This window comes from Liolophura sinensis, chromosome 1 (assembly GCF_032854445.1).
Source record: "Liolophura sinensis isolate JHLJ2023 chromosome 1, CUHK_Ljap_v2, whole genome shotgun sequence".
In the NCBI taxonomy this organism is placed as follows: Eukaryota; Metazoa; Mollusca; class Polyplacophora; order Chitonida; family Chitonidae; genus Liolophura; species Liolophura sinensis.
The window spans coordinates 72,828,424-72,845,243 of record NC_088295.1 but is presented as its reverse complement, the minus strand read 5'-3'; the positions used below and the strand labels follow the sequence as shown (position 1 = coordinate 72,845,243).

At 37.2% G+C, this 16,820-nt stretch overlaps 1 protein-coding gene across 1 annotated transcript; it reads right to left on the bottom strand.

The window, feature by feature from the left end:
* Positions 1–256: 256 nt before the first annotated feature.
* Positions 257–15,099, bottom strand: LOC135463837 (sentrin-specific protease 1-like). The gene is made up of 19 exons (XM_064741286.1): positions 14,926–15,099; positions 13,239–13,294; positions 12,657–12,823; positions 11,866–11,932; positions 11,347–11,439; positions 10,786–10,831; positions 9,949–10,087; positions 9,055–9,215; positions 8,690–8,761; positions 8,113–8,205; positions 7,429–7,513; positions 7,037–7,069; positions 6,574–6,667; positions 6,145–6,287; positions 5,105–5,308; positions 3,614–3,693; positions 3,078–3,156; positions 2,001–2,096; positions 257–420 (listed from the first exon to the last, which is right to left on the bottom strand). The coding sequence occupies exons 1-19, from the start codon at positions 15,030–15,032 to the stop codon at positions 358–360; spliced, it is 1,878 nt and encodes a 625-aa protein (XP_064597356.1). The 5' UTR covers positions 15,033–15,099; the 3' UTR covers positions 257–357.
* Between the last annotated feature and the right edge of the window lie 1,721 nt (positions 15,100–16,820).

Below are 16,820 nucleotides of genomic sequence, written 5' to 3'. Positions count from 1 at the left end.
CTGAGCTCTTGATCCAGCCACCACCATTAAATAGCACCAGGAACTTGGAATAGGCTGCGGACAAGTTCAACACAAGGTCAACTCTAGGTCAACAACAGCTCACAGACAGAACTTCAAACCAGCGAGCTCTGTAGTACAACAAGGTGTTAAACTGTCCTTACGGTAGCTTGCCATTATGTCAGAACATGAGATGTTCTTTCTCACTCAGGGAGTGCTTACAGACTGCATTCCCCACTGTGAAGACTACCTGGATGAGTTTGTATGCAGAACCAAACAAAGTGTCAATGGAAAGTTTTGCTCATGGTTCCTAGACGACATGGTTCTGACCCTATGTCACAAAGTCGTAACTACACACCATCAAAGCAGTTTGTTCTTCAGAATTTCATACACCATCCTGCGGCGGAAGTAAGGCATGTGTTCCTGAAGCAAATATGAAATAGAAATCAATCATACTTTGCCATTACAAGGAGATGGGGTAAAAGATCTCTTGTACCGTAACAACCGGTGGTCTGCAATGGGGTTCGTCTGCCTTCTACGAAGGAAGCAAGTTTTGTGTCAGGGCCCAGTTTCATGACACTTCATAAGATTTTTTATTTAAGCAATATAGTACGACATTTATGCATTGTTTGAAACTTTCCAGTAACACTCCATGAAGAATTACCGACAAAACAATAATGAAGCAACCTGGGCAAATGTACTAAACTTAAGTTTTGTGAAACTGGTCCCAAAGCCCTTTACATTCATGATTAATAATGCCTGTAATTTTAATACAAATACAAGTGGTTATGAATGATTATAGGTGGTATTGTCGGTAGTGGGCACTGCTGTCTTGTGAGTGACACGACTTGCTTCCCTTTATAGATGCTATCTGTCAATTTGCTTTTCATTCATTAATGGAGCACAACAATGCCAAACACACACTGAAAGAGTTTACAAATCTATTTCAGACAGAACAATACAATGGCAATAAAAAAAGAGCAACAATTCAAGAAAAAATTAACGACATACCAAATTCAAAGGTATTATTGGTAAAAAAACAACCATATCAGACTTGATGAGGAAGACTTTAATTCTTGTTTCCCTACAGTTCCAAATGATCTAATTTCAAACTGTTTAATTTATTTACTTGATTGGTGTTTCATGCCGAACTCAAAAATATTTCACTTATATGATGGCGTTCAGCATTATGGTGGGAGGAAACCGGGCAGAGCCCATGGGAAACCCATGACCATCCGCAGGTTGCTGCAAGACCTTCCCACTTGCTGCCGGAGAGGAAGCCAGCGTGAGCTGGACTTGAACTCACAGCAACCTCATTGATGAGAGGCTTCTGGGTCACTATGCTGCGCTAGTGTGCTAACCAACTGAACCACTGAGGCTCCCTCAAAATGTTTTAAAGTTGGTCGTTGTTCATGTTATTAGTACTGGAAACTATATGTCCTGTTCAACTTGTTCCACCCGCTGTCCACTGTGAATGTGATTTACAGTCCACTAGCCTTATGACAGACTAAATATCAACATATAAAACACTTATACTAAATCTCACGGCATATTGTCACACTACTGTTGTAGACTGTAGTACAGAAAGGTAATAGAGCCACATCGAATTACCTTCCTTGAGGTCATTCTCATGTTTAAAAAGTGCGTTTCTAGGGGTAAGCTGTGGTTAGGTGGGACTGTGGTTTCGGAGTTAAACTACGACTCACAACGGTTTATATCATGCATTTTCACTTTCTGTTGGCCAGAAAATAATCTACTTTCAACATGCGTTTTCAAAGATCCTACTTATTGTTCCAAGCCTCCTACAATAATCTCTCATCACTTCATACCTGCAAACAAGGGAGGTAATATAGAGCAAGCCTATTGCTTGGTGAAAAACTACATGGTATTATATGTGATTTGTTCATTGCATAAAATTAACTCAGTAATTACTGAGATTAATCAGTGAACCATTGCATAGAATTACAAGTGATTCACTGTACTTTAGGACATGGTATCCTCACCTGAGTAAATGTGATTTCTGATCCCCTGGTGATGTACTCTGCATATTTACAGGCAAACATTCCACAGTCACTGCCATTCAGCTGTTCTGGAATCCCCTGATCAGAATAAAGGGAACAATAATTTTGAATTTTTTGACTGGCATTTATTCTTCAATCAAGATACAAGAAATAAACAGTTAGGTGACTTTGGACCTATACCTCAGTGAACTGTCACTTTTAATATGTGATCTGTTCTTTCCCTTCACTATCAGACATGACATCACCAATTCATGGGCTCACCTGTAGCACTCTTCAATCATAATGATGCAGCTTATTTCAATAGAGAGGGTGTGTACAATATATTGTGACATCGTGTCTGTAGATTAGTTTGAGAGCCAACATGCTTCTCATTCTCAGAATAACCATCAGAAACTGCATCAGACTCCATCTTTATTGTACTGTAACAACCACGGTGCTAATACTTACTGTAACACCCGCGGTGCTAATACTTACTGTAACACCCACGGTGCTAATACTTACTGTAACACCTGCGGTGCTAATACTTACTGTAACACCCACGGTGCTAATACTTACTGCAACACCTGTGGTGCTAATACTTACTGTAACACCCACGGTGCTAATTCTTACTGTAACACTCGTGGTGCTAATACTTACTGTAGACACCCACTGTGGTAATACTTACTGTAACACCCACAGTGCTAATACTTATTGCAATACCCAGTTAACAGCAGATTTTCAGGCAGACAGACTGATTTACCAACATAAATTTCCACTTACAATCCACACAAAATTCAGCTACATGTATCTTTGACATTTTCACATCAACACATCAACACGATAAATTTATTGAAAATATAAATTATTACTCTGGCTCAGCAGGTACTGTGTTTCACCAAAGTTTTACCATTTTTGCAAGTGGCACATGATACTTCATCCACCTTATAGAGCTATTTAAGTTTTTGGTTTAGTTCAATTATTTTTTCTATCAGAAAAAGTGTTTCACTTAAGCTTCTGACAGTGCTTTTTTGCACACTAAGGTGAAAAACAGCAACTATAAATGTTGCAATAATGACCCACCTTCACTTCTTGACATGTCCATCCAGTCAAATCAAATTCTGTTTTTCTTTTATCTAAGCTTTCATCACACAAATATTGTCTGGCAAAGAAAAATATTACATTTGTTAAGTCATTGACAAAAGTTCAGATTATTAATGCAGAAAAATCAAAACTGGCTCAAAATATAAGAAAACAATTGCGCACTGCATGCCCAATCCTCCATACATGATTTACAATATCTGATATTGTTATTTACACACACAATTGGGGTAGTTACACCAATGAAAATATTTCATTATCATGGAATAGCCTATGACATTTTCGGGGAATGTACAAATTTCCAAAAATTCAACACAAGTATACATGTGTACCTCTCAACGGCTTCTTTGAGTGTGTTTTCACGATGTACACTACAGGTTACTAATAAAACCCACTGCTATGCCAGCAAGAGGTGAATTCATTACATGCTTTCTCAGTGCAGGAAATGCAGGAAACTTCTGAAAACTCTATGAATATGATAAAGCAGAATAAAGTAGCTGATGAAATTCTCAACTCACCTGATGGTGTTTAAGCACTGAGGATTTCTCCCACCCATCGAGTCATAATAGTTTATTTCTTTCTTTGTGAAATCTACCGTCTGAAACAGACACAGGTTTACCCTTGTCACAGGATATTTTTTTACGCCACACTCAATAATTTTTCACTTGTACCACAGCGGCTTTTAACGTCACCTTCTACATTTTTCCAGTTGTATGGACGGACCCCAAAAAGACACATTTATTGTGCAGCAGTATCTGAACACCTAGCCAAACGGTTTTTGGGTTCATTTCCGTATCCTGAGCACTGTCACTGAAAATTATGATCCTACTGCATGTAAATTGTAATATTTCAAGCCACTCATTAAAAGTTAAAAAAAAAACATTTATACAACCTATACCTTAAATGAAAGAGTTATACTTAAGGTTAAATAAAATATCTAAATTTTCTGTCAGCAGCACTTGTCATTTGAGTATTTTAGTTAAACATCGAAGGCTTGGAAGCCTCCTTTATGCCTCCATTTGAACAGACTACATGTCATCGTGCTTGGTTTTGCCTAGTAGCTCTTCAGGTCATGGCATTCCAGACACATTTTGGCAGACAATGGTTACGCATGTATGCATGAATGTGGCCCTCTAGTACATTTCAAACTCTTTCTTATTTGAGTTGGCTTTCACAGACATTAAAATCCACGATTATCACCATATACATACGCTTTCAGCTGACTAGAAATCCATGTTAATCACATGGTTAGAGTAAAACCTTAAGCACCTTGACAATGAATATTCAAGAGGTGGAAAAAAGGCTTTTCATTGGCCTAAAATATGGCGGGACTTTCAATGTGCCTCGAATCTGTGGATTTTGTTGAAAATGACAATGTTTAATATGGTTTTTCTATCTAATGAAAACTTTAAAAATGTCAAAAAATTGAATTCCACACAGTTTGTATAGCTTTTCCTTTTATTTATTTTGATTGGTGTTTCACGCCATACTCAAGAATTTTTCACCTATACGACGGCGGCCAGTATTATGGTGGGAGGAAACCGAGCAGAGCCCATGGGAAACCCATGACCATCAGCACGCTGCTGGCAGACCTTCCTACATAAAGCCAGAGAGGAAGCCAGCATGAGCTAGACTTGAACTCACAGCGACGGCATTGGCGAGAGGCTCCTAGGTCATTACCCTGCGCTGGCACGCTAACCAACTCAGCCACAGAGGCCCCCGCTTTTCCTTTTAAGATATAGTTTGTGTAAATGCGTTCTTTTCTTTTAAGATATAGGTTTCATATGTGTTTCATGACAGAACTTTCTACAAATTCATATCACGTTTTTGTTTATTTTCATAATAAAAACTATGAAATAAAGTAAAAAATCTTCCAAGCTACTTGCAAGAACACCACCAGTGCAATTTTTAATTATCTGTGGCTTTGTGACTTGTGATTAAAACCTTGACACAACCCATCAACTATTGCCAAGACATATAGACATAATCAGCCTATTTTGGTCACTCACCGCTAAACACCAGTGCATTCCAAGATGAATGGGTATCAACAAGTAGTCGTTTTCGAATATGTCAGTCCTCCTAGTCCAGCGACGTATAGAGCTGTACCCAGAGCTCAGCATCTTCGGGTAGAAAAATGTGTTGAATGCGTAGACTTTGCTAAAATCATCCTTACCACCTCGCTCCATCAATAAATTCATGTAGAAGTTTATTATCTGAAATCAAAAAGATAATTTTTTGTGTCACAGTGCCACTAAATCCAGTCAGGAACTCGCATTTTCATTGCTGACAATTCATGGAACCCTGAAAGGAGCTACATGAGCAGTCCAGAGTGCTACATTTTAGTGTCATTATGTTATCATATTTTCTATAAGTGGAAGAAACCATGCAGATCTGGGGGTGAATACAACTATCCTGATTTAAAGTTCACAATAAGTCAGCAACTCCTTGAAATCATTATATAATCAAGTCTATACAGAATTAAGAATTCCTGTAAATTGTAGCTTGAAGCTTATGTAACACTGAGGAAACTAAAAAGGAATTTTAAAAGAAGATAGAAGTACAACAATGGTTAGCTATGATCATTATTATTGTGCAGGGGAAAATGCATGGAACAACAGTATCACAGCATATAATGCCCAAATATTTCAGAATTCCTGACAAAGTGTAAATGAAAAGCCATACCATACACAACTTGTGGTAACCACAGACTATCAAGCAATATGCGGTATTCAAAGATAAAATGTCTGATGCTATGTTCCATCGAACAAGTGAGATTTATCAAATCTAAATTAGAAAAGAAAAAACATTGTCTTTAAAACACCCAAAATATTGAGGATGTTGCTGGTTGGTTGCATACCTCTTAAGTCTTCATTTGGCTATTGCCCAAATTCTTGTAAAGCGAATTTCAAAGCAAAAATGTGTATTAATATATATTAAGAGCTATTGTGATTAGTAAATACATTGTTTACAGGAAAAAAAAAGAAAAGTAACAACATGTTTTCTTTGTTGCCCTGCTTTCAAGCAATGTTCACAGTCATTCATATAATACCTCATCATTTAACCAGTTCAGGCCAGCCAAGGTATTCATGTCCCGCCGTTTTATTTGTATCTTGAAATGTTCTGTTAGGACCTCTTCACCAGGGTTTGGAACCAGTGCCCAATCGATTTCTTCCTCCATATCACTGGTGAGCTCTTCAGGAGAAAGAAAGAATTAATTACACACAGATAAGATTGCAAAGCCTTATTCAACATCTTGAAATCAAACAAAACAACAAAACATTACTTTACCTTACCAAACAAGAATTATATTTCTGAATAACTGAAAACATACTGCACTGTACCATAATTATAAAAACAGTATACAATTGAGGTTACTGCAATTTGTGATTAATATACAATATCCATGTATTCTATTTTCTCCCTGGACAGTGGTTACTGGGAAAATAATTGGTGGAAAAGTATGAAATGGAATGTGTACCTGGGAACTCATCAGCCTGTGTAGATCCTTCGTTGTACTCATCTTCTTCTATCACAGCTCGTTCCCGTCTGGCCTCGTGTAATCGCTGTTCTATCTAAAAACACAAACACAGATAAAACATTGAACAGTTTTTCAATTCATTGTGAATCTAATAAACATTAATTTTTAATTAATGAATGAAGAAAAAAAAAACAGCCCTGCATTTTACAAAACAAAACATATCTTAGATTTCAGTATTGTGATCAGTACTAATGAATTATTAGGTCTGAATTCTCCTTAGACACTGCACACAATTGTATGCCAGTGATGCAATCAGAGGATTTCGCTCCTGCATATTTACCCCCAACTTGTTTTAAGATCGTGCAATAAACTTAAACAGAATGAGGCATTTTTAGTAAGAATGTTTTCAAGTTCAAACTTTTTTCCAAAAAACATCATCAATAACTGTCCAACTCATACTTACTCTTGCTTGCCTTTGTTTTTCTTTTTCTAATCTCTACAAACAAAAAATACATTATTCAATTATTGTAATCCTGGCAAACAGGTGGAAGAGATTAACATTCTTAAAAACTGAAGCTCATGACAGTGGCAAAAATATTTATTCTCTGCCTGATGGGATGTTCAAAGCGACAGGCATAGAGTGACACAAATCATACTTTCAATCTTCCAGCCATCTGTGAATACCAATTTCCCCATTGTAAAAAGTTTGTAAACCAAGCCACATAAATAGTCCTAAAATAATAAAAACTATTTATCCAGAAATATGAAAAATTCAGTGAAAACTTTTTCAGTGGAGTCATTTAATATTTTAACTTATTCATACTTCTCATTATTAATTAGGAGAGATTCCTCTACCTTCTCTTCAAGCTCATCAATTTTTTGTCTCTCTAAGGCTATTTTCCTTTCCCTTGCTCTTGCTGCCTGGGAAAATTTCTCCCTTCTGAAACAACATACAGTCAAGAACACATCTAGTGAACATATAGGGTGGCTGAAAGGAAGACTTTCAATGAATGTATGCATGACTTCAACTACACAAAATTTGAACTGAATTAATTTCAATAACTGAAATGCGTATTGAGGTACAGAAAGAATAACTTATAATGAATGAATGAATGAATGAATGCTTGGGGTTTAATGTCACACTTGACAGTTTTTCAGTCATATGACAAAGAGGAGTCATTAGGTGTGAGTACCTAAGTCGTGTGTTCGTGTGGTAGGGCAATGCTATGCTGCCAAAGTGCTGCTGCCGCCACTGAAGTATCATGGCGAAGACACAAGACACGACACCCCTCTTAGCCACGACACTGACACTGGGCCAAACAGTCCTGTTTCCTTGTTCTAACCTTTCAGTGTTACTCAAAAGTATCATTTTTAAAGAGTTTGGTATGACCCAACCCAGATTTGAGATGGACGCTCTAGAATAACTTAAACATTTGGATACTAACTGAAGCACATATTCAGGGGAGTTTTGATATTTTAATTAGACATTCCATTTCAGAGTATGATCTGAGATTTCAGATTTGATTTTCATGTACTTACAAATCTTTTGCCCAATCTTCTATGAAGTATGGAGAATCTTTGAAGGCTGGGGGCTTGTCACGTAACACGGTGGGTGTGGTAAACAGCTCAGACCTGAAAAACAGAAAATGTACAAACTGAATTTTTACATAAATCAAGACACCTAAAGAAGCCTCATGCCTGTTCTTGACCCCCACAGGAAGAAAGTCAAACCACAGTGTTACTTAATTATAACAAACAGGAAAAAATATAGACTGCAAACAAAATTTGTTACAGCTTTCAAATTAAAGTATCAAACAAACCTTTTACTCCAGTTTGGCAAGTTTTAGATACAGATTGACACCTCATGACAACAGGTACAAATGTCAAGTAAACATTCATATGAGGTAATTACAAATTTCAGGAATGTACTGGTACGCTAAATATTTGCTAAACATTCAGGAAAGCACTCATATAAGATTCTCACTTCAACAAATCCAGGGTAATTACTCTTCATTGGGTCCTTTACTACCTGTACTCCCGTCCAGTACGTACAAATACACATTGCAGGCATATACTCATAATTACTTGTATAATAGTGTACATATACTTGACTTACTGGCGAAGAGTTGACTTGTTGAGGGCGGAGGTCTCGCTAACAGAGCTGTCCAGGGTTATCACAGGAACTTCTCTGCAACACACAAGAGCACACAATGTCCTCATTTCTTCAATACATACTACAAAAATATCACATCTAACATTTATTTACTGAACGGTTATTTTAAGTCGTTTATGTCTTTATTTCAATATAAAGACAGGAGTTTTAGAAGCCAGAAATACCTTGTCTGAAAATCTAATTTACAAATCTGATTCTTTTTTCAGCCACTCAGATTATACTATTCCTAGGAATGTTATTAGATATGAATAAAATATCATCCTTATTACCTCTGCAAGGAGGAATCGTTTCTTGTGAGATTTGTGTACCTTGTTTTTGTCTGTTTCTGGAGCCTTGCTGGGGAGCTTGGTGTGACAGGAGACTTGTGACGTGGTGTGGATGTGGATCGGTCCAGGATTCTACCCAGGTCAGTGTGACTAAACTGACGTAACAGCTGCCTGTACTTCTCCCTGTCCTCAAGCTGCTTCTTCTGAAATATGTCCAAACCAACGGATTTCTCTATATTTATTTGATACTGAGCTGTTGTGAAGGCCACACTCAAACTTTATCCTGTAAGATGGCAGTCAGTTTTCTGGGCAGAGAAAATCAGAGTTGACAAGCTATATCAGCAAGTTTTGGCAAGTTTTGAATAAGCTTCCCAAAATATGACGTACAGACTTTCACGTCATATTCGTGGAAGGCAAGTGGTGTTCAAAAAATTTCTGCACCAAGGCCGGAATTGAACCAGTACCTTGGTTGGAAACCTTGGAGTGAGTCAGTGCATAGGGTTTAAAGTCGTACTTAACAATTTTTAAGTCATATGATGATGAAGGAGTCCTTAGAGTGCATGTAGGCGCAATGTGCCTCAATGTTGCAGAGCGGATAGGAAATCTTAGAACTGCCCGCTAAGCCATGTCTGGTTTTCCCTTCCCACTTTCAGTTAAATTTTGAAATAAACAAACTTCAACAAGCTTGAATAGTCAGTGGGCAACAAAAGTAAAATAACAGTTGTTTCAGATATTATTGAAGTTGAAAACTGCTTTTTCACCTCCACTAGTAGCTAAGGTGTTACTTTCAACATGATTAAAAGATACTATCACGTATCCTCCATAATCCTCAAATAGCACTGATACGTTCCAAAATTTGCTTGTGCTCAAAATCAAAAGGTATTTACAAAAAATTTAACTGATTGAACGCCTAATGTACTTAGTAGGTAAGGTTACCTGGGTGACGGAGCATGCCTTAAAGCCATTGTCTGTGAAGGAACTGTTCTTTGGAGTCTTGAAGGTTTTGTCATACAGAGGTAAGTACTGATCACTTCTGCTGGTGTACAGGCTGAATGGGCACGATTTCTTCTCCAGTCTGAAACACCAAGACATGTCAACACTGAGAAACTAGTTATGCTGGTAACTTAAGTCCAGATACTCAGTACGGTGTCTATTAGAAGCTAAACCACACAACTTGGAGAAATCTACAGCAATCAAGCTGCACATTTCATCAGAAATAGTCTGAATCATCGCTCCCCAACTACTGTATTTCTTTAACCTTTCGCATATTTTCAAGGTGTTTATTCAAGCATATTTTGAAGGCATTATTCTGTGTAGATTGATAAAATTTTACTTTTTTTGTGAAGCCCAGAAACAAATCAGTCCCACTAATTAGTTTTGTCTCCAAAACCTAATTATAACTGAGCATAAATTGCACTGAGAGTTATATGAAAAAAGTTGAGAAATTAGAGTACCCCGAAAAACACCAAAAATTCTGTACTGGCTCACACATCTACAATCATCTGTTTGATTGTTGGTTAATGCCACTTTCTAGAATTATAACCAGAAAACTTTATGATCAGCAACATGGACAACATTCAGCAGTTTCTATGTGTAAGCAACAAACCATCTTGTAGTATTACAGCATCAATCCAATGAGGATTCCTTGTACAGTGATCTCAATAATCATTAATACTACAGCCAACACTGTAGTATTACCTTAAATATTTCTTTCTCAGCAAACACAAATATGTGCTCACTTATTGCAAGAGTTTCTAATATATTTTAACAAACCTTTCATAGGAGGGAGTCTGCCATTTTGATGCTCTGGAATTAACCACTGAAATTAAAACATAGATGTCAATGGGAGATGAGCTTTTACTGGCTAAAGTGTGACATTTACCTCTGGTTTTTTTTTTTCATCCTGACAACAAAAGAAGGTCAGTTGGCACCAATTTTATTTTGTATTTTATGAGCCAGCTGACACCAAAAATTCCAAACATGCAATAACAATAAGCTGAAAATCCACTTTTCTATTTTGTTCATCTTGACAATTTTCTCACTTTCAAGGCTTTCATATTTAATGTAAATATATCTTCAACAGGAACAACTGCTAGTATGGGTCCACATTTTACCCAAATCAGATGATTTTCAGTTTTATTTTTATACCTTCCTTCAACATTGAAAAAGATTTATTCCGCAAAAAAACAACAATGTAAACTGGTATGGCACTGAATCTAAAAAAAAGTACTTCCTTACGCTGAACTTTAAATCATTGAGTTTATGATCAAAATATCAATTAGTATGTGTTTTAAAGGCAGAGACAATCAAGTCTTCTGTTATATTTCCTCTTACTCTGAGGGTGGTGCATCTCGGAGTGACCATTGGTCAACTTGGTCCTGGACATTCCATCCGATATGTCCCTCTCCACTTCTAAACCCAATAGATCTACAACAGAGACACATTCAGGATGGTGATGTCATTGTTAATACAGAGCAGGCATAAGCAGCACTCAAGAACTCCATACACTAATGTTACTCCAAACTTGTTAAGCTTTGTACTTTAATACTATATTCATTTACTAATTTCAATGAACGGCTGAACTATACAACTGTTTACTTAAATGGACTACAATCAGAAAGGTAGCCCTTAACATGATACATCCTTATCTAATAACACCATGAACATTTACTTTCTTATTTGGCTGCTGTTTTCCAATGGTGAGTAGCAAGTGAGGCATTAATAAAACATGTAATATGTCTTACACTCTGACCTTATTTGGGATTGAACACAAGCCTGCTGCTAACAAGACATACAGGTACACTCCAGCCACTCAGCTATCACCATGCGTTTCGCAGTATTGTGTTCACATACCTGAGGAGCCATTGGGAGAAGGACACTGGATGTTAGCCAAGTCATGGATGGGAGGTCGAGCCAGGCCCTATAAACAATAACATGACAAGTGAAGCAAACTTGGCCAATGTTAAAGGTCCCACTGTATGCAAATAATACCTCAATTCGTGTGCCTTTTTGAAACAGCATTTTAATTTTACACCACATACCAATGTACATTCATGCAGCAAGAAAGCAAAAATTTTATTTACTACTGTAAGTAACAGCTATAAAAATTTTAATCATGCTTGCTAGCTTGCTGATTACATGCATGGAGGTGGGTGGAAGCAGGTTTTGATATTTGGTGACAGAAAATATGATGTCCTCAAAGCCCCTGCATATAATGGTAATGTATGTCAGAGAATGTGTCTACAGAATAAACCTCTGTATCAACAAATTACTTTGAAGGTGGTGTGAAGGGTGGTTGTCTACAGGACCATTCTATCTAGACCGTCCTGTAGAAGTTTGGACTAATGGATGTACAAGAATTTCTGCAGGATAAATCACGAGACCAGGTCCAGGATCACAAAAAGCGATTTTAGACTTAAGTCAAAAATTCATACCACTTTAAAACTGTTATGTAACAAGTTCTTTATATACTGAATGACAAAGTAAATTCTGGCACAGTTATAGTAAAACAAATTTCAACTAGAATTTCAGAAAATAACATATCAAAATCAAAGAATGAAACTTGGTTTAAGTCTAAGATCACTTTGTAATCCCAGGGCCAAAAGCCCTAAATACCTGATCTGCCATTCCTGGCACCAGCCTACCTTTACATCGTCAGGGTTCCCTCTTTGGCCAGGCAAATTATACTTGTCCTGGGAAGTGCAAAGCTCACTAACTGGTACAGATTTTCTCTGTTTTTGTGAATGAATAAGCTTGTCCATTTTTTCTTTCAGCACAGAAGGCATTCCACGTATATGCCAATGGTTAGATTCTACAAAGACAAGAAAACAATTAGTGTGACATAGCAATGCTCCATACAGAAATGTAACCTTTCAGAATTTCAATTTGACTTCATGCAATCTCTTATTTACTTACAACCATTTAACATACATTTATATAAACATGTAGTTCTGAAAGTCGAAAGTCCTATACATGTCTATACCTTTGGCTGAAGATACTATACTTAAGAAAAAAAAAGAGAAGTGCCATAGATTAAACAAGAAAGACATATCTGTCACCCTATTTACTGTTAAACAGACAAGTTACACAATCTAAATCAACTAAATAAGTACAATAAGTGTAAGTTCACAAGTAAACAAGTATGTTTTTACATGAAAAATTTATTTTAAGATTAAACCAATGAATGTCTTTTAAAGTGTACATACATGTATCACTAAAATACTGACCCTGTGTCCTTAGCTTCTTCGGAGTGCTTGATAAATAAGAATCTTCAAACTGCTCTCTGAAAAAGAATTTTGGTAAGACTGATTTAACAAAATATTTTTCCAACTGATGTGTGGAATGCAATACTACCTTCTGCATAATAAGTATGCACCTTTTTAGCTTAACAGCTGCATACATGACCCTACTGACCTTTTTATCCACAGGTCACCATCTCTAAACACAACAGATTGTTGTAGCATTATGGGATAGTAACCGCTGTGATTTGTACGAGAAATGATCCAACACCCATGTCAGGCCGAAATGTGTCTTCTATGGGAAAATCAGGTGCTGGATTGAGCATGTAAATGGCAGAATGAGTTGGATAGCATCTATGGAGAAGATGCAACAGAATGCATGATTTGGAGTCCATTCAGCATAGATAGGTGGGCCGGTGTTTCCACACTTTTATAAGGCTTAGGGTATGTTACAAGCACGAGCAATCTACTAATTTGATACAAGGGCCTGTGGTTTTAGGCTTCTTATAATAGCCTGATTTCTTTGGAGAATTTTTTTCCTGTCAGCTGAAATTCAAATAAAATGGGAGACTCAAGGACAAGCTACACAGACGGTCCAAGTGACAGAAGAATGCATCATTTTCTTCTGTAACCTTGTAGTGTGTTTTTACCTAATATATGTTTTATGCGCACACGTTCTCCAGTAATTGTGATGTAATAAAGTAAAGAACATAGAGTTCAAACTTTGGACCGCTTTGATACAGGCGAAAAGGAATTTTACAAGTTCCTCATCATGGTAACCTGATATTTTATCTTATCACTTGATGCAGTGGCCTTATCATCCAAGGGCAGGGGGCAATTCAGGTGATTTTCAGGCCGAAGAATGTATGCCTATGTATGCTTGGGTTGTTCATTGCAGTTAGCAATTTTTCAGTCATAAGACAACATGGAGCTCAGGCCAAAGAAAACTACTTTATAAATAATTCCTCCATCAATGTTACACAAGGATCCACAAAGTGGATATGCTTATGATGTCCATCTGCATGAACTCAGAATGCTGTAGTATATTTATTTGACAATGGGTCTATCAGATAATAGTATTTCTGCCATGCCACTGATTTAGAGTGGAGAAAAGTAATATTTCTAGAACATTATAAGTTGTAAATAGATTTAAACCTGTAGGAGTGCTAAAAAAGGTGACCTTCATGCGAGAAAATTACATTCTGCAGTTTCAGGGTGGATTTGAGGGCCAGCTTCTTCCACAAGGCCCATTACAGAGCTTCCTTTATAATTCAAAAATTGAGCATTTAAGTAGGCAATAGAAATTCAGAAAGTCAGACCTAAACATTTAACTTAACTAACCTAAGCCTTAGCATATCTACACTTATCCAACCCCAGCTAGGTTCTTCTTTAAGAAGGTGCTGCACCTTGAACCTAAAATGTGTACCCTGCCCCTTTTTCACAATGCTAACTGAACTGCAGAGCAAATTGGCAACCTGTCCCTTTTTTCAGAATGTAACTTTTGCACCCTGTCCCGTTTAATTTCTAAGTAGGTGGTCTGCTTGTTCATTCAAGGCACAATCGTGTTTCTTTGATGGGTTTTCAGTGTCTAAGACACCGAACTAGGAAAGAAGAGGTTTAAAAATCACATGCTTCTGTTGATGATGTTGTTGTTGTTGTTGTTGTCAATACTTACTCCTGGTCTTCATTCTCATCTCTCGGTCGTTTCCGAGAAACGGTTCCCTGGTTTTCATACGTTCCAAACACGAATTTCCTTATGGAGTTAGTAAGCGCAGAAAACATTTCCAGACTCCAGAACACGAAACAAAACTAATACGATCAATTGTTAATAAGACTACATCAAATTCAATCTCTCTTCACGCCAAAACGGAAAGAGAAAAGCTCAGTTATAAGGGAGATAACCCTGTATAAAACCTCCATAGATTCTGTCAGTTGTTGTTTAGTGATTGGATTTACTCGTTTTATTTACCGATTTCGTACCACCTGTTGAAAGTCTTTTGGATAGACTAGTACAATACCTTTTCCTATTTTCTCGCTCAACGACAGAGCCCCATAATTTGCTACGCCAGGACATTGCTACGATCACCAGGCCAATTTGTCTCGATGCTATCTTCCCTGAAAGCATGACGAAAGTGACTTGGCCGTCAGCTAGTACAATACCTTTTCCTATTTTCTCGCTCAACGACAGAGCCCCATAATTTGCTACGCCAGGACATTGCTACGATCACCAGGCCAATTTGTCCCGATGCTATCTTCCCTGAAAGCATGACGAAAGTGACTTGGCCGTCAGCTTGAGGTGTGCAACGAACTCTTGTTTTCATTGGCTCATATTTGGAAACAGTACCGCTTTGCTGTTTAACCCTTTGCCTGGTGTAAATTAGATGGCGTGTGAAAAACACATGACAGCAGACACTGATCTCGATCGAGTCCGAATAAACTCGATCTGACGTATACCTGACGTATACATTAAAGAGTCTGTAAACCAGCGATTTTTGAAAAAAGATAGAGCAGTGCAAATCCAGTCGAAATTTTGCTATTATTTTAGAATAGCCGAAGTAGAGCCTGATTATCTTTTACAAATTATCAGTCCCATCTATGCTCCAATTACCATTCAACATTTGTAATAAAGCTTCTAAAATTTATAAAGCGAGTCGCACAATATAATTTTAGAATTATTTTAAGATTATATACAGGGCTTATTGTTCAGATGTATGAATCAGATATTTAGACCTAGAAAGGCTATAATTTGAGATATTCTTGGTAAATACAAAACATTTGATTTAATAAGCGAATATGTTGTTTTTTGTTTTGTTTTGTTTTTTTGGCCAAAAATCTCCTGCACATCCTCTTTAAGTTTGTACTGGGGATACAACAAGCGCTTTTGGGGTGTATTCTTTAATCTTTTCTTTATACCATATATTTCCACTAGATCAAGGCATTTTATCCCCACGCATGGGACATACGTACATTGCTGTCAAGTTTTGAATTGTAAAATTTTGCACATACGCCACACGTGCTATGTACATCTAATGGCATATTCATGTATATAAATATGTTACATCACAGGCAAACCTAAGTTCATCAGAAGAAATTTTGTTGTTATGGTGCATGCATTTTACAGTCTGTGTATCTCAATATGAACTTACGAACATGTACAACATACGTCTACATGTAGGTAGACCGCCGTGGTATAGTGGTGGAAAATGTGGACCATGTTAGATTTAACTTAATTATGGGGACTTCATAAAAAAAGTTCATAAGCATTTGCGGAGACATATGATTACATACATAAGCTTCACTGTTTCGTCTTTGAATGCATACACAGGCTATATATATGAGTTACTTACGACACATGCATGTACGCCGTGCTGTAACCTAGAGTTAACTGATATCTGCGGCCAGTTACACTTCAAATTTTTTGGATCTTGCACTGCATGCACATAACTCAGTGTGGTATAATGGACATTAACTTTGTTTATGTATCACCTTTTCGAACCTCAGCGTCCGCTTCGGGAGCGGTAGATCCAGGGTCAATCCTCGGTCGAGTCACACATAAGACTTTAAAAAGAG